The sequence below is a fragment of the Phocoena sinus genome, chromosome 4 (genome assembly GCF_008692025.1).
Source record: "Phocoena sinus isolate mPhoSin1 chromosome 4, mPhoSin1.pri, whole genome shotgun sequence".
In the NCBI taxonomy this organism is placed as follows: domain Eukaryota; kingdom Metazoa; phylum Chordata; class Mammalia; order Artiodactyla; family Phocoenidae; genus Phocoena; species Phocoena sinus.
Genome location: NC_045766.1, coordinates 122,719,208 through 122,747,115, shown reverse-complemented (window position 1 = coordinate 122,747,115; position 27,908 = coordinate 122,719,208). Strand labels below are relative to the sequence as shown.

Below are 27,908 nucleotides of genomic sequence, written 5' to 3'. Positions count from 1 at the left end.
TTTATTTTAGTATAAGCAAAGTTCATAATTAAGTGGTACATTAATTCATCTTAGGTGATACAGAATATTCAAAGGTCTATACAATATGGTACACAGGTTCTCAGATGTGCAGTCAAGATGGAGAGATAGGACTCATATCTTAATACTTATATTATGAGGTGATCACTGGAAAAGACTGATATAAGCAATATTTACTAAAGAGTTGGAAAAGAATGTAAAATATTTCTACTAAAAGATAGTCAAATAAATTGTTACAAAGAAGCTCAAATTTATATTGGGCCTTGAAGGATGGATAAAAAAGAGTAGAAGGAGTAACAGAAACTCAAGCATGGCCATAAGAAAGTAGAATGCACATTTGGCACAATGAGTGGACTGGTTTTGATGTGTCAAGTGTTTTTTTAAGGGAACATTTTGAGATAAAGAAGCAAAGACACATGAAGCACACACATACACACGAACACATAATACATATTTGCATATACATATATGTATACTTAGTATTGCCACTCATTTATTAAATGTGATTATTTGAATCATAATTTATATCATTCAATTGGAGAAAGATAATTATTTTTCAGCTTACCTTTATGCATACTAATGGCTGATCTTTTATATTTCTTGGAATATGAGAATCCTATTTTAAATATCACTGCTGTATACAATAGTGATTTTTAAAAAAAGGACAGGAGCAAAAGTCAAAGCATTACATTAGTAATTTAAAATGTTTACCAGACCTTAATATGTAGAAAAAGGAGCACATGAGGTGGCAACAGTAGGAAAAAGTAAGAGCATTATCTCCATGGTACACACATGATACTAAAGAGCTGAGAACCAGAGTGGTACCAGTCTCTGAAACGACTTCTGATCATGCCAGTCCACGGTGTTCATCCTCCCCTTGGAAGATGGTACTACTGAAGAAGGCATTAGAACATTTCCAATGAAAGAATCTTGAGCCATTTAGTCTATAAAGGAAAAGCTCTATACTCTCTTTAAACTCTGAGTATATTTATATACAATAATAGAGAAAATAGTGTTCATAATAATAAATTTTAATAATATAAAATAAAATAATTTTTAATATAGTTAAATATTGTTGGACATGATTTCAAAAATTTTAGGGGAACAAAATTTAAATATGTCAAAGATCCCTATCATTTAAATTCACTATACAAATAATCATGATGGTTAGCCCATAGGGATTTCTCACTGAAATTAAGAAGAATTTGTAAGCTATATTCTAGCAAAGATCTTATTTACACTAAACACTAAAGTGTCCAGAAGAGTGTATTTTTCAGCAGTGAAATGGGTTCTAATGTTTTAAAGTGTCTAGGATCTATGAATACTTTCATCCACCTGTGGATTAAATTCCTATAAGGCACTCATGAAATATCCATGTTTCTTTTCTCACTTCTCACAAGCATCTTCCCTATATAAATTAATTTCATTTCTTCATAACCTTTATATCTGTGATTCATAAAATTATAACCACACAGAAAGGCTCATTTATTTTACTAATTTTTTTTTAAATTATTTGTATAAAAGCTCTGTCATTACAGCAGAGACAAGGCTGAGTACAGAATTTTGTATGAATTTGTGTCTTCATCTTGACATATGTGAGGAAGTTTCCAGCAGACAAGTAATTTTACTTAATACTGCTATTTCACACAATTTTCCCCTTAGTTTAGTTCCCTCTATACTTTTTTCTACATAATTTAAATTCATTAAGATTTCAATTATATATGTTTGTAATTTAGTTCGGGTTCTTTATATGGGCACACTGGAAACAGTACAAGATATTTTTGTTTTGAATTTTAACATACAGACCTCTTTCCCCTACATGCAAATTCTAACAGATTTCCTTTAACTTAAAATGTGAAATGACTGTGGATTACATTTTTCTTCCTTTTTTTGCAATTCATAAGAGTTTATTGCACTTGTATTTAACATAGGTGATTTTTGCAGTCAATTTCTCTTTTGCCTTTCACCATGTGAAATATAGCCATTTAGAAATGATAGACAAGTTTATTTAGGCATATTTATGTTGGAAATAGTATAATCATAAAAATATTTATTGTAAAGAATCTTAAAAAAGAATTGGAGCTTATTAAGTTTTAAAAATCTGTAGCAGCTTAGAGCTGACACTAAATAATGATTATTTTAAATTATTTCTAAAATTGTGAAATTGAATAGAATGACGTGTGGAGGGAAATCCAGTTTCACTCAGGCAACTATAAGTAACATGGATTCAAAGAAACATTGGAATCAAAATCTTAAAGTGTAATTTGAAATGATGTTAAAATATCTTTTAGCTATTGGGAAACTACAAGATTATTTTTAAAAACCCACAAAAAACAGAAAACAAGCAAGCAAAGCAGAACACCCTTTTAGACCTATTTCATCACAAGTGGTAGGCAAAGAAGTTTGTTGAGAAATGATATATTACATGAAGTAGCTATCACAGATTCATGTCATTGGATCACATGAATTCTTTAATCATTGTTTATGAAAGATATCTGCTAATAAATCACAAAAGAAAATGTATAGCAATATATGTTTTGAGAACACACATAAAAGAAAAAACACAAAGATAAGAGAAAAAGAAAAAAAGAAATTCATTTTTTATAGTTAAACCACTCTGTGTGTGTGGTTTGAAAGGAGGGGAGACAGAAAAGACCTAAAAGTATCATCATGTTATATGCAGTGATATCTTCTGAGGTGCATTTCCAAAAAAAATTAAAAAGGAAGTTTTTAAGTAACATAAAGACATATCGATTATTTCTTTATTTTTAGTGGCACCATAACACAACATAGAAAACTCCCCATAAATTTAGGAAAGTCACAACTTAGATAACATCATAATATGGCAAAATGCATGTGAAGAAATATTTGTGTGGGCTTACTCTAGTTAAAGTTTGATACTCATTCTCATTATTTTTACTCTATATTTTATTTTATTTTTATTTATTTATTTATTTTTTTGCGGTACACGGGCCTCTCTCTGTTGTGGCCTCTCCTGTTGCGGAGCACAGGCTCCGGACGCACAGGCTCAGTAGCCATGGCTCACGGGCCCAGCCGCTCCGCGGCATGTGGGATCTTCCCGGACCAGGGCACGAACCCGCGTCCCTTGAATCGGCAGGCGGACTCTCAACCACTGCGCCACCAGGGAAGCCCTACTCTATATTTTAAATAATCACTGGCCTTCTTCTTAAATACTAACAAAAGCAAAATGTTTCATACTCAACAATGATCAAGGAAGAAATTTTATAGGCAATAACTTTCACAAAATGTTTCCATTAACAATTACTTTCTTTTTGAGTTTTGTAATTCAGATTAAAAGAAGCCCAATCCTGTATATTTTCATTAAAAAAAAATTAATTGACAATTAATAAAAATATGACCTCTTACATTATTATGTACTCCGTTTAGAGATGTAGCACCGTACATATACAACATGTTCCTCAATTACCAATGAAGAATCCAGGAGCTATTGAATAACCTGAAATCTATTGCATAACTAGTGGGGTCTTAAACAATAAAATTTTAGGTGGATATCAAATAGCATGCTTCCCATTATAGAACTGGTTGGATCAAATTACTTTATGGATTCTAATAGGTTCTTTTATGCAATGCAGAAATATCTACCAATAAGCAGAGCTGCCATATTGAATAATACTGACCTCATAATAAATGTAAATAGCTCTTCTTGTAGTTGTATATGATACAATATATGCAACCTTACACTGTGTCCATAGCGAATGGCCTTTGCTATTCTGGTTCTTGTTGAGAAAAACTGTCAAGTTTTGAAGTTTAAGCTTATATTCAAAATTTCCTCTGAGTATGCATATGACACTAGCCAGTTTCCAAGATAATTGTGATATTTTTTCCTCACTAGCCACACAATAAAGCAGGGAATTTAGCTTATTATAGGTACTAATCATTACTCAGTAAGAAACATTGATATGCTCATTTTTCTAAAGGGGAATTGTCAATATTATAACCATCAATATATTAATGAATTAATTTTAATATAATATTGTCTGTGCTTTAAAACTTGATAAAACCCAAATGTAAAAAAATATTACACAAAAACAATAAATATCTGTATATAAAGATGAGATGGCAAGTGGAGGTAAACTGATTAGACCTACAGAACTCAGGAAAGTCTCAGAAATTTTAAGTCCAAAACATGGGAACAAAGAAATGAATGATCACCAAACATTTGAACAACTGTACTTTCACGTTCTTGTCTCAGATTTAAGGGAAGATGAATTCCTCTCTCTCAACAGAAGATGAAAGGTTTATTAACTAGATAAAATGAACCAAGGAAGCTTAAACTATGGGGTTATAAATATGAGGGAGTTTGGAGCTGATGAGCTGGCAAAAATTTGTGGGATACCATCTAACATAAAGTGCTTTTCCACAAAGCTCCAGTAGTCAAATATGTAGATAATAACTAAAAATCCTCAAAAAAGATATCTACAAACAGCTGACATTTCACAGACCTTTGTTGATGGGGAATCATAAACCCATCTGATCACAAAGCTTGAGAAGCCCTGCCCTTGCAAACAGAGCCTAGTGGTGTTTTTTTCTCTTTGAGGTATACACATCCAGACAAGGATCACCAAATATTTGAGAAAAGTTTCCAATATGAATGACAGAGAATAAAATCAATAACAATAATAAAAACAAAATAAGTCTAGGAAAAAAATTAGGGAACAGAAACAACTTTGAAAACAGACTATAATTACAATTAACAGAGAGAGAATATATAGTACTCATGAAATACGAAATGATCAGAGAATGAAAGATTTAGAAATTTTAAAATTGACAGAAATTGAAAAATATGTTAAAATGAAAAAAATTATAGTAGAGTAGCACTAATCTTCAACCTATTTCAATTTAAACTTCTATTCAAAATCAGTTGCTGATCTATCAGACACAGGCATGTATTGTATAAATCCAAACACACACTTCAAAACAATCTTGGAAAAGATGCTTATTGAATACTACTTTTCAAAAAAAATGAAAATGGCTTTCTCTACCAAATAAATTGATTTTTTTCTTTCAAATTTTAATTAAACAGATCCTTTGCTAAAATTAAAGCCTGGATACAAAGTTTGGAATTATATGTAATAATGAAGCATGCTCATTTTTTTTTTTTTTTTTTTTTTTTTGTGATATGCGGGCCTCTCACTGTTGTGGCCTCTCCCATTGCAGAGCACAGGCTCCGGACACGCAGGCTCAGCGTCCATGGCTCACGGGCCCAAGCCTCTCTGCGGCATGTGGGATATTCCCAGACCGGGGCACGAACCCGTGTCCCCTGCAACGGCAGGCGGACTCTCAACTACTGCACCACCAGGGAAGCCCGCATGCTCATACTTTTAACTATAGTGTTTACAAACTAAATACTATAATGTTAAAATTACATCTAAAATTTACACACTGAAATTGCATCCTGCAAAGCCACATTGAAGGTTCAGTGGAACTACACAATGACAGGACTAAAAAATCCAACTGTGTATTTATTTCCAAATTGTAATCAATAACTACATTCCTTTATTAGTGAAAATGGCAAGAATTTGGAAAAATAAAAGTTTCAATGGAATTTTATTTAGATAATGCTCTTATTTTCAAATAAAGGTTATCTCCCTTATTTTCAGGAACAAAGGGAAGTTCTACTATAATCTTAGACCCAAATAAAGCAAAGCATATATAATTTTGGTAGACATGGAAGGACTTCTATGTGTGATTCTAGCTGGCTAACCATTTCACAAATCAAAAGAAAGAGATTATGCTATTTGAGAGAACTGTTTTATGTTCTGTTAAAAAGAACTTGATATTTTAAAATCTTAATTTTTCATTTTGAGTTTGAAGACTGAAAAATGAGTAGCTGTTTTGCAAGATTATGATTTTTCTCTTCATTTGTGCCCAATGAGGTGTATAGAACACACTTACAAAATGTTAAATGATATGGTAATGAATGTCATGTAGCCCTCCCAGCCAAACAGTGCTACACCTGTAAAACATGATTTTCACTCAAAATTAAATGTCAGAATGACTCACATTCTATATTTGAATAGTTTAAGTTTTTGGTTTATGATTTATTCACAATTATCTATGCTTTGAAAATTAGTTTTATGTCACATCAGAGATTGGGATGGTCAGTAACGCTTCAGCTAAATCTTGGAGAACATAATAATAGGTCTAGGCTTCAACTGATCCCTAAGCCTAGGACCAGGTACAGAGTAAGCAAGTGTAATTCATAGGAAATTAATTAGTGAGTCATTTAGAATCAGAATCTACTAACAGGAGAATTATGATGCTAAAATTTTCCTGCTGAATGACATTACAATCAAGTGAGAACTGATATTTATTTCTATGTCACGATATCAGCAAATAGAAGCAGATACATGAACAGTATATAATGAATTACAGATATTTATGAATAAGGAAAAGTAACTAAACATCCACTAAACTAACGTAAATTAAAAAAACATAAAGCCACTCTGAGGTCAAAAAAAACGTAGTAGCTGAAACGTTCATGACCATATGCACGTGTCTTTTCATAGATAAACCTAAATCTATCTTTTAACAAATGCCTAAAAGGCAATGAGTATAATTATGTTTTAAAAAGCTCTTAAAGTTTAAGATGAATGATTAGCACAAACTATAAAACAAATACACAAAATTAGCATTTTTTTCACTATTTAAAAATATATGAGTGCCTTAAAATATATCTTCAGAATTTCAGCATAGGGTTACTTACACAGACAGAGAAACAAGTTTTCTAAGTACAATTACAGATTATACATATCATTTTCAAAAGTCTGTTTAAATGTACATATTATCTCACAGAAAAGAAAGGCAAACTCTAAACTATCAAAATTGAAGTGGACGGGGAGATATGAAACTAGAGGAGTAGCCATGGAACTGCATTTCTATCAATTCTGCAGTCCTGTTGAAAACACTGGTATTCAGATAACTGAGAGCTTTCACACAGACTGATTTTGAATATCATCACTGGGGAAAGAAGATATGAGAGAGATTTGAGGATGGGACTCCTGCATGGAGCCAGGAACGTCTGAGTTCTTGGATGAAACTCAAAGTGTGAGCTAGAAAACACACACACACACACACACACATACACACACACACACACACAGAAGACTACTGGCAACTACAATTTGTCTGGCTTGGCCTTGAACCAAATCCTAGTTTGATTGGGTGGGGTGAGGTGGGTAGATAAATATTTGTTTGACAATCAGTAACTATAAACCTGCTCTCATAGTACTCTCATAGAATACCTCAAATCAAGAAATTAATTTAGGGTGCTCTGGTGCTTCCAGCTTTGTAATGCTCCAGGGTAATTTCCAGAGGCAAACAGATATCTTCTGTGGAAGAATACACCCAAACCTAAGGCCTTGCAGGATTCCCAGTAAAGAAGATAAGCAAAATAAGAGATCACAACCTAAAGCCATAAAATATACTAGTAAATAAGCCACTCTGAGTGAGAGTCTGCTGAAACAAGCCAATGAACTAATAGAAATTATGTAAATTAAAATGTGATCATTGAATTAAAAACTTAATAAGAGGTTGAATGGCAGATTAAACATAAGTGAACAAAGAATGAGTGAGCTAGTAGACAGAGCTGAATAGCATAATAAAAGAATGAAACATAATAAAATATATGTAAGGAGATATGGTATTCTAAGCTTTCAAATAACAAGTTTAGCATGTTACTTAGATTTTCAGAATAAAGGAATAGAGAGAATGGGAGAAGAGAATATTCAAGAAGGTAATGATATAATATTTTCCACAGCTGGTGAAAGGGATTTTCAGATTCAGAAATCAAACTGAACCCCAAGCAGAACAAATACAGAAATCCACATTATGACATGTACTATTTATTAAAAAAATGACAACTAACAGCACACTTCAAAACAGTAACAACGGAAGCCGGAAGAGAATAAAATATTCTCCTTAGATTACAAAAGGAAAGTAACTATCAAGTTTGATTGTATACTCAGCTGAACTGTAATTTGAAAACAAAGTTGAAATAAGAACATTTTTAATATAAATCTTTTGAGAATGAATGAAAGCTATGGATCTCCCCTCCAGAATATGTATATATGGACAATTACAAAGTTGAATACAATTATTGAGATTCTCACTATCTCTGAAGCCTGTTCTCTGCTTCAGTTCATATAACTTTCACCCTTAAATCAAGCTACACCAGAGAGGGTGTACTTGGGCCACATTCTCTAGCTCCCCTATAATAATGTTTTTAGTAAATTACCCTGATTCTTATGTCTATAATGCATTGAAGCACAAAGGAAATAAGCTACTATGTAATTATTTTTGTCTCAATTGATATCCTTTTGAAATCATCAATTACTACATCATATAGTCTCACAACTCACACACACACAATATTTATCATATATTTTCTGGACTTTACTGTCATGCTGTAGTCTAGTCAACCATCCATATATGGGGTGGAATGAACAAACATGCTTAAAATGTCTGCCTTGTTTTTCCTCCCTTCCCTTCCCTTCAGCTTTATTCTTTTCTAATAATAAACTCAAATAACAGTGATATTTCACCTTTCTAATTCATATTTAACTCTGTCAGGCAAATTACCCCTTAAATTATCTATAAAACTACCTCCCATTAGCTATCGAAAACACATCGCAACAATCACACACACACACACATACACACATATATATATAACTCATATTCTACAAGGCAGTAATTTGTGTTCCACTTTCTCAACTCTTAACTGAATGAAAGATACAAAGTCCATGATAGTTAATAGTGTAGGCTTTGGAACCAGATTTCCTATCTGGGTTTGAATTTTAGTTTCAATATTATTCATCCATATGACGTTAGGGATAAGACACTACACGTTAGAGTCTCAGTTTTCTCCTTTATATGGATTGCCCTCAGCTTTATTCTCTGTAAAACAGAATATATTGATACTACCAAATTCTTCAGTTTGTTGACTATTGACTTTATTTTCAGTTCTCACCACAATGATTGCAAAAGAGTGAATATTTGGGACTGAATTGTATTCCTTCCCCCCCAAATTTATATGTTGAAGCCCTAATGTGATCCTTTTGGAGGTGGGTCCTTTGGGAGGTAATTAGGTTTAGATGAGGTTATGAGGGTGGAGAAATTAGTGTTCTTATAACAAGAGGACTAGAAACCTGAGCACGCTGCACACTTTCTCTCTTTCTCTGTCTCCCTCTCTCTTCTCTGTCTGGACATGGTGAGAAGGTGGCCACCTGCAGGCCAGAGAGAGGGTCCTCCTAGGAATCAAACCATATGGCACCTTGATCTTGGACTTCCCAGTCTCCAGAACTGTGGGAAATAAGTATCTGTTGTTTAATCCACCTGATCTAAGACATTTTGTTACAGCAGCCTAAACTAAGACAGAAATGTTAGTTACCTTTAATGTTACATTAATTGCCAGATCACTGATATTTTTCCTCAGCAAGGAGGAACAACATGATCATTTTAGAAGACTATCTATATACAGTGTGAGGTGGAATGAATACATTTTCAGAGTAATTTCACTCAAAACATCATCAACAAATCTTCATGTACTAAATGAGAATTTGCTCACGTATTAATATAAACCAATTTTGTTTCTCAAGTCAGCTAATAGATGACTTGGAAATATCCTAGAAAACATTTTGAGGGCAAAGGAACCATATTTAAATGTTCTGATGATTTATTTGACAGAAATATCTTTCAATAGAAAAAATTGAGAAATAGTGCTAAATAAATGAAGATCATAAATTTTTAGTTTTGTGTATACAATATTCATAACTATATATAGATACATGCATTGCAGAATTTATTATACCTCACAATTCAAACTTCAACAAGATTTTGATCTATGAAATTAGATCAGCTTTTGGGATTTTATTTTAAATAGATACATAATAAAGAGGATATTATAGTAAATATGGAGATGTCAGCTAAGATTCCCATTTGCTGCCTAGCTGGGGATAATTCAGGCTGCAGACGGTTAGGGTCTGTCTCAGGTGCAAAAAGCTGTCTCTAACACAGTTGTACTGTTCCTGGAGAAGATTGCACCTGAGTAAAGAAAGAAGCAAGGGTATAAAGGACTGGCCATTTTAGCCTAAGGTGGACATTATACAGAATGTAATACTCCTCATTCCAGACTTCCTTGATGGGTGGGCTGAGGCATTATCATGCCTCCAGTACAGTCCAACTTCCCTCCTGCCTGATCAAAGCCCTATCTCTGTGTCTGCTACTGGATAATAAAATATGGAACAGTTGATACCAAAAGTAGAAGTCTCTGATGAGGCAGGAGATCTGATAGGGTATTCATCAGTGAGTTTGATGTACTAGACTTTTGAGATTTACAGAGGAAAATGGAGCTTAGGCACTAAATGGTGCACAAGGCTGCCATGCCAGCATTGAACTGGGACCGCAGCAAAAAAGGGCACTGCAACAGGTCCAAGCAGTGGTTCAAGTTGCCCTGCCACTTGGGCCATATGACTGATGCAGTGAACCTAATGTTGTTTGATGTATTAGGGATGGGAAGAAATATTCTGTGGCATTTGTGGTCATTGCCAGGGGAGAATCACCATGAAGTCTCCAGGTTTCATGAGCAAGGTAATACCATATTCTGTGCAGAATTATATACCATTTAAAAAAATTCCTGGCATGTAATTGAGCAAGAAGAAATGACTGGCTAAGGGATCACAATCAGAACACATGGCCATGTAACTGGAGCTGCCCATCAAGACCTGCCTACTGACCCACTACATCTTAAGGTCATGTTGCTCAATAACCATTTATTATAAGTGAAGTGGTCCATCCAAGATGGACAATGTTGCCTTGAGAGATCCTCATCCAGTTGACTGAGGTTTTGTGGAGCCTGCATTGCAGTTCAATTACTCCATTTTCCCAGCTTTGTTTCCCCCCTCTTCTTTCAAAGATGTCTATCCCTAATAAACACCTTGCTGCTTCTGTAGACACAAATGTATTGAAAGGGGGATATATAACAGATTCACCTTACAGAGACTCAATAATAAGGTGCTATAAAATAGCCCTTTCCCTTCTCCCACCTCTACCAAATTTCATCATTCCCTCTACCCTCTACTCTCGTATATTTTGGCCCTTGAAATACTGAAATGAATGGGCATACTAGTTCCACTCATGGAATTTATAAGCTAGGAGAAAAGATAAATCAGAGATTTGTAGTATAAGAAGTAGAATATGATATAATATAATATATTAAAATATAAATATAATGTAAGAAATATGTTGTTGCTTGCTGGAGACTCATTCTGGGGGAAGAGAGAATTTTAGTGTGAAAGCACTTCCAAGAAGGACTGATTGTGAGAGCACATTGTAGGTTGGCCAGGGTAAAAGGGTAATTCTAGGCATTGTTAAAAGGACATAAGCCTGTCTGGTTGGAAAAATGTGAGCAAGGTTGAAGTATAACTTTTAAAGGAAACCATAGTGACTCAATGAAAATATGTGTGCTTAAGGTAGAAAGTTTAAATCTAAACTATGTTATATATTCTAACATTCAAATTATTGATGTAAATTTTACAGAAAACATGACTATGATTATGCATTCCATATTTTATATTTCTATCAACATAAAGCATTTGTTATTCTGATCTATATCTCTTTATGTTATTCTATATCTTTACTATATCTTTACAAAAATGGTACATCTCTTTGCTAAAGGAAGAGCAAATGCCAGACACACATTTTCTAGATTGTTAGGATTGGTTCCAGTGGGATTGTCCAACTTGTCCCTGGCTACCCTTTGCATTTATGTTTTTGTCTTAGTTACATATTTACATTCCTGCCTGTTAACCAAATACTAGGGCTACAAGATGAAACACTTAAAGATTTGAGTTTTTATACATGAAATGAGATCACCTTATCATTTGAGATATACAGTGTAAATTCAACATTAATCACATTACTAAAGTGCACTTAATCTCAAGTTCAGCAACAGAAAGTTGTGTGGAAATGCGTGGGCCTGCTTCTGCTGTCTTGGAATTTTTAACTGCAATAATTCATAAAGAGAAGAAAGAGATGGAAAATACTAAGCAATTGAGAAAATGTTAGGCATCCCCCACAGAGTTGAATAAGAAGAGGCTGAACTGTCTCTGGAACCTCAGTCCCAACATTCCAACCCCCAAGCTCACTGCATCACACTCTGTATAAGCAGAAGATGACATGGAGAAGAATATCATTCCATTGGATTAGTGCACCTTCCTCCTAGGAGAGGTCTCTCTTCCCTTCTGGCAGGTGAGGATAACACAAATGGATGAACAGATCCATTGGATTTGTCAGCAAAAAGTGGAGGTGGAGGGATTTTGGTATTTCCATCTTCATTTGGAATTCTTGTTTTTACAGAACATTAATCTGTCTTCTGGAAGAGGAAACCTGTGAGGCAGTCTAGGTTCTTATATTTCAGCTTAATAAGGACGTGGAACTTTTCCTCAGGTTAAATGGATACTCCATAAAGTTGATGGACTATAGTTACACTCAGGGCGAAACCTACTGAGACCAGGGCAAGGAGGTCAAGCTGAGCAGTGTTCCATCTGAGGACACTCTCTCTACAAAAAGTCTTCTGGTGTGCTTGCACCCCACACATGCATCCCCAGGAGACAGGTATTTAGATGTGGTCTCACAGAGAGCACAGGTGTCAGGCACAGCCTGAGGAGAATTATAGCACCAGAAAAATAAGAGGTATTTGACTCCTTTTTTCTCTCCGAGAGAAGATGTAGTTCATGCCACCTTCCCACTCTCAGATCCCCAGGATAAGATCCAGCTGTATGGGGGCCAGAGAAAATATGAGTGCTAAATTGGACTTTATAAGTTTTAAGTTTTGCGGGATTTAACTGAATGTATTTGTACTTGAAGAGGACCATAAATCTATAGTGTCTGCTAAAGATGTTAAATAACAGAAAAGGAGATTTCCCCCAAAATGATGAAATGAGTAATTGCATTAAAAAATTGTGTTTGTACTACACTGAGTTGAGATCATGTTTGGTTACATGATTGCAACCTGATTCAAGGAACTTATTAACATATCTCTGAAAGAAGAGTAAGCTGCGAAAAAGAAAAAAAATATATCAGTGCAGATATTTCCCTCATGTAAAGGGGAAAAAGCTCCAGCCACGGGACTTAAAGTATTTTGGTCTTATTGGCAAGCTTTAAGCTGTCCCAGTCTGAAGCCATTAAATGCCATATTCATGTGACTTCTCTTTCTGACATTAGAGACTCACCAAACACACTTCGGACACATTTTCTTTCCTACGTAATATACACACGTACTCATTGTATAGACTCTGAATGTCTCATTTCTGGGATAGTGATTTCTCACAGTAAATCACCAAATGTTCTTTGCTATTATATACCACTGTTATAAGCATGGAAATTTGCCTCTGAGCGATGTATACATGGGGTACAAAATCAGGTTTTTGAACTTGAAAAACTTGGCCAGTCCAAAGCCATGATAAATTCTCCATGGTGTTGCAACTTTGTAAGAAGTCTTGGGAAAATCTATTCACCTCCTCCCTCTAACCCAGGGTGGAGGGGCAGGGTGTGGCAGTACTATTCTGCCGAGTGTAATTTCTATCGTGTTCGGACCTCACATTCCGTTTCTTCATGTCTGTGATGGAGTGCCCACTATCAATATTCTCTACTGTCGGAAATATCTTCTCTTTCTGTCTCTCGCCTTTCACCCTCTCTTGTTTTCTCTTTCTTAAAAAAATATGACTCCTACATCTAGGATAATCATTTCTTTTACTAGCGTCCTTGAACTCACTCATTCATTCTTTTTCTGCATGACCTTTATGCATCTTCTCTCCTGAACCACATAGCATGTACACAAAGAACATTAACTATCCAGAATTTCTCATCATTAAAAGCAGTGGTAAGAGCTGACCTGTTTGGGGGCATTATTTGAAGAATGTGTAAATGATTCATGATTGATTGACAAAATTCCCAACACTTCTATCAAAAACCTATAGTTACTCTTAGTCAAAACTGAACAAGCAGGTGCCAACACAGGTGAGCCTCAAATGATTTTATCTGTTCTGTCTCCATTGTCCACTAGGACAATTCTTCCCAGGAGGGCTCATGCCTTTTATAGAACCTTCACACTACATGTTAGGGTCAAGGCAGAGCCAGCAAAGGAGGTACTTTGCAAAGTACTCTGCAGCAGTACTTTCCTCACTATTTTATACTGTCGTTTTGGGCCATGTATTGCTTTTACTATACAATATAAGCATTTTATTTCCATTCAAGGAAACAAGCTCATAAGTGTGTGTGCAATTAACAGAGTCCAACTCTGGTAATTCAGTATTATTCCCTAATTTAGTTTCTTCTAATAATGGAGAAAAAAATCACATATTCACATGATGAAATTCTACATAAGTGAAAAGAACTGTTGCAAAGTGTTCTAACTTCTCATAGCTAGCTAATCTATTATTCAAAATCTTATGACACGCAGTAAAAATTTGAGTTTTCAAAACATAATTTTGAAGGAGATTTTCTTACGCAAGGTCCATTTTTATAGATGGCTTCATGAGTATATATACAAGACATACATTTTACAGTATGACTTTCATACCTACTTATGAAAGAAATATTATTAATAAATAGAAAACACACACTTGATAATATTCAGCCATCAAATGTAACGTCAGCAATTTGTTTTCAAACACCCAAATTTTAAATACTAACTTTTCCCCTGGAATTAAACTTTGGTGATTTTGCTAAACTTTTTTTTTTTTTTTTTAATTTTATTTTTGGCCGAGCCGAAAGGCTTACAGGATCTTAGTTCCCTGACCAGGGATTGAACCCAGGCCCATGGCAGTGAAAGTGCCAAGTCCAAACCACTGGACTGCCAGGGAATTCCCAAAACTCTTTAATCTTTACTAAAGATGGAAACTTTTGTACTCTTTATTAAAGTATTCTTAAGAAGAATAAGACAGTGGGAACGTCTTTCCAATCCTATCTCATGAAAAGAAAGAAAAATAACATGTTGAAGGAAACTAAAAAGCTAATCACACAGGTATGTTGGAGATCAGCTTGAATTAACCAACACACTTTGAAATCATTGACTCACTTTGAACTCCATGGGAGCGTACTATTTTCCAGGTTTCTGATGCCACTTCTTTAACATCCACTTGATAGTGATTAATAGGCACACCTCCATGGGAGTCCGGCTTGCTGAAAGAAACCTTGGCTGTGGTCTGTGACAGCTCTATAATCTTCACTCCATAGGGATTGGATGGCACATCTACAAAGGAATAAAAACAAAGGAAATATAACCCAGGTAATGTGGATGGCCATTATTAAGACTTATGGTGCTCTGAGCACTAGGAATAAAAGACAATTGTTGCCTATATCACTTAATATATTTGAATTGCAAAGCTTGCATAAACCGCTGAATGATCTCTTCAAATTGCAAGAAGGTATACATTAGTCAATCTTTATTACTATAGAAAATAAAGAGTAAAATATTCAATATCAAATTTCATTTATTGGGAGAATAATTTTACTTCTGCCTTTACTATACAATATAAGCATGTTATTTCCATTCAAGGAAACAATCTCATGAGTGTGCATGTGTGAGTGTGTGTGTGTGTGTTTGTGTGTGTGAGAGAGAAAATGCAGGCACAATTAAAATATAAGAATAGATTTTACTGAATCATTAGCATAAAGAATTATCTTTTGTGAAAATGTGAGATTTATTTCCATTTTGTTTATTAAAATTATATTAATAACTTGGTGGCAAGTGTTAAGTTTAGATAAATTGTCATTATGAACTAAATAAAACTCTAAACTATCTTTTAAAATTTAATTTAAGTATCAGTTAATTAAAATAAAGTTAGATATTTAAGTTTAATCCCTGTATTTAAAGGAGACAGCTACAAAATTCTTCTATGTGTTTTTGTATTAATCCATTACTCACATTATTTCAAACTCAAGAAGATATCCTGGGTGAAATTTCATTTTATTTTCTAGTACACAAAGCTTTATAAAGAATTATCTGAAAGGTCGAACAGGCAACAGGAGAAAATAAGAGGGAAAAAAGTCTTGATGAGGAAATCGATGAAACCTTTGCTCTGGAAACATGAGTAATTAGAGGCATGTTAAACATGAAAGGAATTTCTCTCGGTCCTTTCTGTCTCTCAATCTCTCTCTCTTTTTTTTCAATATCACATTTGAAGAAAATCATAAAGATTGGAAATTTACACTTAGTTTATGTAAATTATATGCATGTGTTATATAAATATGTAAATAAAATATATAGTTCCATCTCTGGAATTAGCTCTACAAAAGCAAAAATTAAAAAAAAAACACTTGATTGAAAATAATGCAGTAAACGTAAATTTTTGTTCTGATATAACCAAACATTCATATAAAAATCTCTAATGGGGGCTTCCCTGGTGGCGAAGTGGTTGAGAGTCCGCCTGCCGATGCAGGGGACACGGGTTCGTGCCCCGGTCCAGGAGGATCCCACGTGCTGCAGAGCGGCTGGGCCCGTGAGCCATGGCCGCTGAGCCTGTGCATCCGGAGCCTGTGCTCCGCAACGGGAGAGGCCACGACAGTGAGAGGCCCGTGTACCGAAAAAAAAAAAAAAAAAAAAAAAAAAAAAAAAAAAAAATCTCTAATGGCTGTCAAAAGTCAAATGTGCCTTATTAGCTAAAGTTAAAAGAGAGCACTGTAGGTCAAATAAAAATATGCCTTATGAATGGTACTGGGCAAGAGCCAAGAAGGCAGGTTTATGGCCTTTTAGATATTAATATTGTAAAGAAATGCAACAGTGTACAGTTCAGTTCTAATTAGTAACTGTAAATTATTTGGAGATCCTATGAAGTGCATTATGCTGTAACTCTAAGGTTCAGAAATAAATGTGTAGAATACTGATGCATCCCAAAGTCATATTGCTATTAAAATCTTATCTGGAAGTAAACATTTTAAATTATCTTAGTAATTTATTTAAGTTGTCATAAAAATGATCATAGTTTTAAAAAGTTTCTTTAATCCCTGGGTTATAACTATAGGTTCTTTTCATCTGTAGGTTTGATCTAAAGTTTGAAGAGGAGGAAAAAACACACACACATTGATTGTTCTGAATAACACTACAAATTCCTCACCTCATGCTGAGTGACTCTCTAATGTCAACTAGGTCTAGGTTGGACATCACAGCAATGATAACCTTTAGTTTGAGGATACACTTCAAAAGGAAAGGTTTTAAGTACTAGGGAAGGAGAAAGAAATGTGATTCTTCTGGGCTTTTACTTTTGACCATATGGCATGTATACGGTTCTGGGTTCTTACCCTCAGGGCAGAAGTATACACCATTTGCTAAGCTGTACACCCTGACATGGTACACCAACCAGGTTTTTATTCATAGCACAAAAGTATCATCACCAAAATATAAGCCAGTGGGCATCTTTTTCTAGCCATATAGTCTATTTTCAGACCTGTTGACTCTTACCTTGGTTTTTCATTTACATTTATTTTTTATTGGCCTCTTCTTTCTGTTACCTGACTAAAAAGCAAAGTGTGCTTATGATTTGCAACTCTAAAATCTTCCTAAATATTTGTTTCCATTCTGATTTTACATGTCCAACCACCCACTGACTACTAAATTATGAATTTCTTGTAGAAAGGGATAAAATATTTGATATACACAATTTATACATGCATGCATACATACATATATACATACATGTATCATTGAAAATACTGATAGACTATACTCAGTCCTCAGGAAATACATGATGTATTAAATATTTCAGTAATTAAAAACAGTACACAAAGGTATAGAGTATGTCCAAGTGAATAGTGCCTGATGTAGAACCAACATCTCTAATTCTTCTCTCCACTTTCTCAATTGTTTTGTAATCACATTCATCCTTGATTCTACCTCTGATATACATCAAAATTAGTCACAAAGTTATTTTCATCTTTCCTGCATTATAATTCTTATATCCATCTTTTCCTTCCTGTTTCTACTGTTAACTCCCAAGCCCAGGCCCTATCTGCTTCTACCTGCAATGCCATTATTGGCTCTCAGCTTCCTTTTCTATGGACAGCCCACCAAATTTCAAACCATATGGCAGGTAACGCAAAATCAATTTTTCTAAAGTACCATTCTGATCACGTCACTTCCCTGAGGAAGATATTCAGGGAGTTTTCCTCCTCTTTACAACAGCAAACTTAGACTTCAGTCTGGCTTTCAAGATCCTGAAATATCTAAGCTCACTGGGTGTATGCAAGCATATTGTAAAAGATAATCAAACGCAGTCCAGTGTTTCAAATAGGGCTTGTGGATGTGAATTCCGTATGCAGTGCTCCCATCATTGTTAGCATATTTTCTAAATTACTTCGTAGCACCTTTCATCTTAATAATTAATGAATGCCACCTATCCCTGAATGAATAAATAGGACAATGATGCAAACACATATTAATTTACTCTTCCTTTTCACCTCGACCTGGTACCAATATAGGGTTCGATGAAGAGCCTGGATATATATAATCAGAATCTATGGATCCAAAGTCTGGTCTTGCTACTTTTGTCAACTTCAGCCTTGGACAAGTCTCTTAATCTTTTCAATCATCAGTATTTTTCTCCCTAAAATAGAGATTAGAATAATATCCACTGCTAGGATGCTATGAGTATTAAATAATGAAGAACACATAAAACAGAACTTGAAATATACTAAGCACTTAGTAAATATTAGTCATCATAGTCTTTGTTATCCTTCTCTGGTAACCATTCTCTTACTATCACTTTATTTTGTAGTCATTGGCATCTATCAATATTTTAGTCAAATGGTAGGTAAAAGATACAATACTGAGGTTCAGCTTAGAAATATCTGCTGTGTATAATAGCAAAGACTTGGTGTCACGGTCTAAGAGTCAGATAGGAACAGTCTCTGGAGTTGCTGTATGATTCTAGGCAAATTAAACTTATTGGGTACCAGTTTTCTTATAAGCAAAATGTTAATAATAATATTAAAGTTGCTGTTGTAAGGGTGAGTTGATGGATATACATCACAGGACATTTACAAATATTATTCTCAGTTATCCTTTCTTTAAAATGACTCTCAGGGTCTAAATAACATTGATAAGCATTTTGATATTTAAACATATGCCTAAGTCATAGTTTGATCAAAGTATAAATGAGAAAACTTATAAAAAGTCTGCCTTGATAATTACTTTATATTGTAACAGGTAAAGGAACAATAGAGGAGTTGCTCCTCTGACTTTAATTCTGATAAAATAAAGAATACAATTAAATAAAAAAGAACTAATAAGTAAAGTAAAAGTACAAGAAACTTATGAAAAAGGAAGAGGGCAATAAGCAGATATATGCATAGATGTTTGGAAATAAAGTGAAAATAATACATCAAATATTATGTTCCCCCATCTAACAAAAAAAAGCATCCCAAAGTGAAGATGCCCCTATAAGGCAAAATTCTGAAAGCATATGCCCAAAGATATTCATGTAGAAGAAAAGAAAGAGAGTTGAAGAATATAATGCACCTGCAAAGGATATCTTGGATGAGTAAATATTTTAAGTTGAAAAATTTCAAATTGAAGATGAATCATGGGATTACAAAACAGTATTTCCTCAGGATTCAGGATAAGGTGAGAGTCAAAAATGTTGAATACAGCAGCAATATAAAAGATGATTTGTGGATGTGTATGCATGTGTGTGTATTTTAGATCTTTAAACTCTCTTCCTCAACTGTGTCCTCAATTATCAGAGAATAAATAGACCTTGATATCAAAAGTGAAAAACAGAAATCATCAAGTAAGTTCACTCAAATTGTATTCTATCACTTTCGGATTAATGGAAGTACACTCTCCTCTTTCCCAAGGCCAAATCCTCCATCTCTGAATGGCGTTACTTTACTTTTTTCTTCTGCAGAACACTGCATCACCAGGTAGCTCTTCTCTTCCCTTTTTCTTCTCTTTTGGAGTTTCAGTCTCTCTTTCTTCTCTGCCTTATTACCATGAACTATAAAAATCTCCCAAATGACAAGCTTTCTTCTGTTCTACTCCATTCTCAGGCAACAAACTCTTCTTTGTTTCTCTGTCACACTGCTTGAATAGATTGTTCCTAATTTCTGTCCCAACATCTTTACTTCTGGAACTTTGGTTTATTAGAATGCTGGGAAGCTGGCAACTAAGGTAGGGTTCAGATTCACTGACTCAGCTCTTTCCCCACAGGTGAGGATGTGGTCTTGCTAAACTTAGATCAATAGGAACAGTTTGATATTTGTCAGCCTTTGTAAGTGAAAGTACTGAAGTGAATATTTTTCTAGAATGGTGTTTGAAACCTTACCTTAAATATTTTCTAATGATACTCCACATCCATTCCATCATCTTTGCTACTCCCCTTTATCATAAGAAATGGAAGGCTAAAATCTTTATTTCCCAGGTTCACTTGTTGCTATGGTTGTTAGAACCATGGAGGCACTTAGGATGAGCTGCACATCTTAGTGGTTTAACATGCTGAAAGAGCGTGTATGACATCCCTACTCTTCTGAGGAGGTGCCCGTGGACAAGGAGACCTACAGATGTGGATGATGGAAGCAGCTGGACTCCCTATTCCACAGTCTAATCACACAGTTCCTGGTGCTGGTGGCTGTGATATCAGCAGCAGGGCAGCTTGGCTGCAGGGCTTTCTGACCTCTGATTAGCAGTTGCTGACTTGACCTTGCACCTCACTTGAGGTATATTATGACCTTGAAGCCAGAAGATTGGTGGCTATCTTGTGCCTTCCCTTTTCCCTGCTTCTCAAATGACTTCATAACCACCCAATTCTCTATATTAAATTATTTTCTCCTAGGTTTTTTCATCAGTCTCCATGCGATAAAAAGTCTCAAATATTAAGGGAATTATCGTATAAAGAATTGAGCTTCCTAGATTTAGCAAGACCCTAACATGCAGAGTGTAGCTATCAACTGCATGCACCTCAGGGATGATGCTGAGATGGGTTCCATCTGCTTCTGCTCTGAGCAGCCACCTTATTTCCAATAAATTTTATATATTTTTTCCTATTTCAATTGTGAGTTTAATCTAATGTTATAGCCAATCTGTAGCACATCTGAGACCCTGCAAATTCCTCAGTTCATTACCCAAATGCCAAATCAAATCATTATCCTGCTGATCTTTTAACAGAACTTGATCACATATGTTTAAAATTTTCTCCTCGCAGGTAGTTACACTAACTTTCTAAATAATTGTTTTCAATTTTATTTGTTCATATACTTAAAAATCCATCAATTAAACTGAGGTATTCCAGGGATCTGTCCTTGATTACATCATTTACCTCTTATACTCTCCATTTAATCTGAGGTATTAATTATTAATGATTTCCTCAATTATACCCAAGTCTTGACCCTTGTCAAAATTCATGGAGTCCCATGTCCCATTATTAATTGTGCATTTCAACTATGATTCATAGGCAAATCAAATGAAACACACTGAATCCTTTATACATTCAATAATTCATGTAAATCTGTATGCCAGGCAATTTTCTATGTTCCGGGATAAAAATTGAGACAGCCATTACTTCTCTTATAGAGATTACATGCTAACTACATAAAAATAATTGTAATGTATAAATTATTTTATACAAACACTGGTCAAAATTAAGCAGACAAGTGAGATAGTTTAGGTGGGGATGGGAGCAGAGTTGGAGTGTTGTAATTTTGAATTTTGTGGACAGAAATCTCTTTGTTAAAAAAGTAATATTTGATCAAGGACTTAAAGGATAAGAAAACAACTCATATGAAACTGCTACGAAGAGAAATTGTAAGTACAAAGATGAAATGTGCCTTAAGGGTTTAAAGAAGGGGGGCAGTCTATGGAGAGCAAGATGACCAAGGTGTGGGGAAAGGAGATGGAATTCAGAGAAGGCCACTGGGGGTGGAGTGAAGAGAAACCTTGTGAAGCATGATAGGTCTTTATAATCACTATGGCTTCATCTCTGAACAAAATAGGAAGCCACTGTAATGCTTTCAGCAGACGAGAATTACGCCTTAATTACTTAACTATTTGTTTAATAATAAGAAGCCCTTGAGATCTTTTATTTAGGCTATACTCCACGGGGGGCATAAGCCAAATGGGAAAGCCAGTTTAGGACTTTAGGCAAAAATATACATTAAAAACCAAACCAAACCAAACCAACAAAAACAACTATAGTATAGAATATAGAAATTTCATGAGAATAGTAAGACCCTGTAAACACCTTGTTGGTAAAAGAGTCACTAAGACTTGCTAAAGTGTTGGGTGTATGGTCTGAGTAAACAAGTTGATCAATGATGACTGTGAGTCTCTTGACCTGAACAACTGGAGACAGTTGCCACTTACTGAGATAGGAAAGAATGCCAAAGGAAGATATGTAGAGGTGAATACAGATTAGCTTTTGATATCTGGACATTTGGAGATTTGCGTTGGCTCTAGAACATCTTTGTGGAGAGGGAATTAAGCTTGATATAAAAGTATAGAATTCAGGGAAAATATCCAAGCTGATGACATATTTTGGAGTTTTAGAGTATAGGTGGTATTTAAATCATAAAAATTAGAATAACAAAGGTGTGAGTGTAGATAAAATAAAAGAGACCCCCAAATTGAAGTACAGTGATTTTTAAAGTTCAGAGAAATATGGAACTACTAGGAATGAAGACCGAAAAGAGCCCGATGAGGAAGAAGAAAAACCAGGAAAGCATGGTGACATGACTGCTATGTTGTGGGTTAGGGAGAAGACTCAAGGAGAAAGACACACTCAATTGTGTAATTTGCTGCTAGATGAAGAAGTATGAGGATTGAGAATTGACCACTGGATCGAGCATAAGAAGGTCAGTGGATACCTTGATAATAGTAGGTTTTACAGAGCAGTGGAGGTAAAAACAAGACTGAAAGTGTTTGTGACAGAATGAGAGGAAAGTAATTAGGTGCAGCAAATATAGTCAATTATTTTGTGAACTTATTAACAGAAATGATGCAGAAGTGGAGAAATGATGCAGTAGCCAGAAGGATTCATAAGGTCACAATAATTTTATTTAAGACAGAAGGAATTATTTTCCACTCTAGAATTAGAAAGAAAGGAAGGAAGGAAGGAAGGAAGGAAGGAAGGAAGGAAGGAAGGAAGGAAGAAAGGAAGGAAGGAAGAAAAGGACTTCCTTGGTGGTTCAGTGGTTAAGAATCTGCCTGCAAACGCAGGGGACATTGGTTTGAGTCCTGATCTGGGAAGATCCCACATGCTTCAGAGCAACTAAGCCTGTGCGCCACAACTACTGAGCGTGCACTCTAGAGCCCGTGAGCCACAACTACTGAGCCCATGCACCACAACTACTGAATCCATGTACCTAGAGCCCATGCCTCTACAACAACAGAAAACACTGCACTGGAAGCCCTTGCACTGCAACAAAGAGTAGTCCCCGCTCGCCGTAACTAGAGAAACCCCATGCGCAGCTACGAAGACCCAACACAGTCAAAGATAGGTAGATAGATAGATAGATAGATAAATAAATTTATTTTTAAAAAAAGAAAGAAAGAAAGGGATGGATTTAGGGATAAAAAAGAAAGAGAAAAACAGAAAAGAAAAAAAGGCTTATTTTTTTATATTGACATTCACCAGAGCAAAAGAAAAGCAATCCATTTCCCTAATTATATATATATATATATATATATATATATTATATATACTCTCTCTCTCTCTCTATATATATATATATATATATATATACATATACATTTATATATTAGGCTATTTAGAGAAAGATAGAAATAGAAACATAGAAATCAAGATAGTTGTTTCATGATAAGTGGATCATGTTGCTTTATGACTAAAACTCCAAACTTCCCTTGCTGTATATATGATGTAACAGAATGTAAACATGATGAATGTTTTTAAGGAGATTCATAATTTGTTTTCTTACTGACTTTCTATTCATATCACCACCACTGACCCACCCACAGGATATGCCATCCAGTCCTCCATTAAATGCTCATGCCTTTTCCCATCTTGATTCTTTCCATCTTTCTACTACTTCTTCACTGGATCTGTTTCTACTCCTTCAGATTCAGTTAAAAAGTCGATACCTGTTTGAAGCTTTCCCCAAGAATTACAATCATAATTTCATTTTGTGTTCCTAAGCATTTGATTCACACTTCTATTGCAACTAATATCTTTTATACTATAGCTTACTTGTGAAAATCAGTTGCTAAGTATTATTCATCTTTGTATTCCCAAGATCTAAACTAGTGCTTAGCACCTATCAGAATTACACTTTATGTATGCTGAGTGAGTAGATTAACAAGTGATTCAGAATTGATACAAGCATGGATCCCTAAAAATAATATCTAGTTATATTAGTTTAATTTTTTTCAGAGGAGTATGGGAATGAGGAAATTAAAAGGATGTCATAAATAGTTTTTGAAGACAAATAAAAGCTTGCCTTACAATATAGGGAAAAAAGAGAAGATGTAGATTTTCCCAGGCTAGATCATAAAACTGATCATGTAGGAGAAATCTAGTTTTGTATTCAGTTGAAGAAAGTGGTGTTTTCAAGTGAACTACTTTTAACCTGCTTTCAAGTTTTACAGAACAAGGGTCTGGATAAAATGCTGTCCAGGTACAAGGGCAAGTAGATTGACTGTAAGTCCATATCTACAGAATTCTGTTCAATTGATCCAGTTTAACCTGTAAGATGGTCTCTATTCACAAAAATGACTTGTATAGGCTTACCCATGACCTAGGTGAAATAAAGATGACTGCTTCATGATATTTGTGAATTAAATCAATCTGAGAAAAAGAACAAAATACTGGATTTGACAGGGTCTCAGTAGGTAAAATGATGAGTTCAAATAGGCACGATTAAATTTAATAGGGGTAAGTACAGAGTCCTGAACTGAGGTTAAAAAAAGAAATCAATTGTGAAACATAGCAGAGGAGACCTCATTTAATAGCAGTTTGTGTGAAAAAGATGTAGGAAAAACACTGGAAGGAAAATGTGGCAAAATCAAATGAAATTTTATATTACTTAATAAAATACAGAGTTCAGAATAAACTAGGTCATTAACTCATTATGAGATTTTACTGTGCATTCATCTGTGATGTCCAGATCTGGGTATTATATCTAAAGAGACCTCAACAATATGGATTATTTTTTATAGTTTATTTCTTATACCCATAAGAAAAGTGACAAATATAAACTATAATTTGGCTGTAATAGTAAGTCACTAACACTTGTCAAGCACACACCGTGTTGGTGCTTTGGCTGCATTTCCTCACTTAGTCCTCGCAATGGTCTTCTCAGGTAGATCTTGGAGAGGCTTCTGTGGCATGCTGAAACCCCCTTCAGATCCAAGGCTCCCTTTCCCCAGTGCTGGAAGTGTTAACTGCTGACAGCTTACAGCAGAGTCCCTCCCCTGAAACTGCCCAGGAGAAGGTAACTTGATCAGAAAAGGGTGTCAATTAATAAAGCAAAGGTGAGATCTCCATATTAAAGTTTACTATGAAAAGTTTACAGTTAAAAAATAAGTATAGCAATGATGAAATGAATTAAGAAAGTTAAGAAAATTATGCATAAAATCATTTGATGAGGTCGAAAAGATAAAGTCTTTCAGGAAAAGCTCTTTAAAATAAACATGTACATATACAGAATGTCTTGTCAGATTATGATCTATTGGAAGTAGAAAGCTATAAAGAAGAAATGATAATTGTTAACTATATGGTTGCAATTTCATTTATCCTTATGTGTTCTACATTTTTAATTTGCTCCAAGATAGGCATTTAAATTAAAAAAAAACAAAGTATGCTTCCTAGCTAGAAAGTCACCAGGAGGTACATTTTTTAAAATTTCATGATGAAATCCTTAAAAAAAATCTCTTTCTGTCTCAGTCTCTATCTAATTTTATTTTTATTTGGCATGTTGATAAAACATTAATTTAACAAAATTAGTTATCAGTCACATGTAAAAAATGTTGTGTTTCCCATAAAATTATAGAAAAAATGTATTTATTTCAGTTTTCTGAAAATGAGAACTAGACCAGAGAGGACTGGACCAATCTTTGCCCATGAATATGAAGCCAGAGTTTAATAGAAGGGTTTTTTGTGATTTAATCAAAGCACAGTGAAATATCTCTTATTTAAAAAAAAATCATTCTAGAAATGAACAATCATAGGTTCCTTGGTATTACTTTTGTGAAAATGTAAAAACAAAGATGGGGTTAAAGAATAGCACTTGACCCATTAAGGTCATACGTAGGAAATGGTACCATAGAAAGGAATGCTGCCCTCTGGGGCACTTTGATCTAGCCAATATTTTAGTCTACTCATTAGTTAAATTGTTATAATGATAGATATAACAACAAATGTGTTTTTACATATTTTTTCCTAATTTGTGAATGCAACTTTCTTCTATAAAATAGGTATAAATATCACATGTAATTCATTGAACTACTATGACAATTATGAAGATGAGTACTCATGATTTAATTTAGCTAATCATTTCTATCTCTTCTTACTATAACTTTATATAACTGTTCTTTCCCAACAGAGATAATGGCAAAATAAGTGGGAGGCATGGAGGTGAATTATCCAGCTCATGAGTATGAGTGGCATCCATATGCCTATTTCTATACCCTGTTATATTTTCACTGTTACTGAAGACTGTATCTCCATTGTTAAGAACAATGCTATCATCATACTTATTAAGAGATTTAAAAGAAATGTCTAAATAAATTGCTATATTTTAGAGTGAAAATTATACCTGCATATTTTAAAACATTAGTAGTGTGTGAATAAATGATTATTTAATATGAAAAATGCTGTTCTTAATATTTTGAAGCAACTTACAGGATCATATATCAATGTATATATGCACATATGAAAAAGATGTGGCTATTTATTAAGATAGTCACCTGTGTTCACAAGTTATGTTGCTTTTCTAAAGCGGCTCTATCTTATGCATATTTGTTTATTGGACTTAGTTTCTTTCCTTTTTATTCTTTTTCCTTTTAAAATAAATGTATATTTATAAAAAAAATTGCAAGAATAGTGCATGGAACTTTTCCTTTTAATCTGAACTATTTAAAGTAAGTTGACATGATGCTAGCTTCAGCATTTACTTTCTGCAACACATCCTCCTACATAAGATCTATGAAATAATTAAATTGCCATCTAATCCAAAGATCAAAACCAAATTTTACCCTTATTCCAATAATGTCCTTTATAACAAAAGGATGTATGCATGGAATTTATTTGTTATGTGTCTTTTCCTTAATCGTTCCTTGCTTTTCATGGCTTTGACACTTTGAAGGCTAGTTATTTTGTAGATGGTACCTCAATTTGGATTTGTCTTATATTTCCTCACACTATATTCTGATTATGCATTTTTGGCAAGAATATCACAGCTGTTATTCTGTGTTCTTCCCATTGCCTCTTTTTGATAGTATGAAAGTTTAATTTTCTCATTGTTAATGATATTAACTTTGATCACTTAATCAAAATGGGATCTACTAGTTTTATCAACCGTAAAGTTACTATTTTTCCCTTTGTAATTAACTAATAATTTGGGAGTAGGTATTTTAAGACTATACTGATTTTTTTTCTCATCTAACTCTCACAACCTCTTTACCAACCATTGATGTTCCTTAGCTGAATTAATGTATATTCTGATGTTTGTTAAAGTTGGATAATGGATGTTTTTAACATACAGCCATCCTTTTTTTAAAAAAAAAAAATCCTTTCTTTATGGCTCATCACATTATTCCAGGCTTATCTTGTACTTCTCTGTCCCACTCCTAGAATCAGCCAATTTTACAAACAGCCCTGGTTACTCCCAGTGAAGAAGGGTAC

General features: G+C 34.4%; 1 protein-coding gene across 2 annotated transcripts in view; it reads right to left on the bottom strand.

Annotated features, from left to right (window-relative positions):
* The window catches only part of NCAM2 (neural cell adhesion molecule 2), a 496,915-nt gene that overhangs the window by 71,223 nt on the left and 397,784 nt on the right, over window positions 1–27,908 (bottom strand). For both annotated transcript variants that reach the window (XM_032630637.1, XM_032630638.1), the window contains exon 12: window positions 15,140–15,313. In XM_032630637.1, the coding sequence (XP_032486528.1) occupies window positions 15,140–15,313 (174 nt within the window). The remainder of the gene's footprint in view (window positions 1–15,139; window positions 15,314–27,908) is intronic.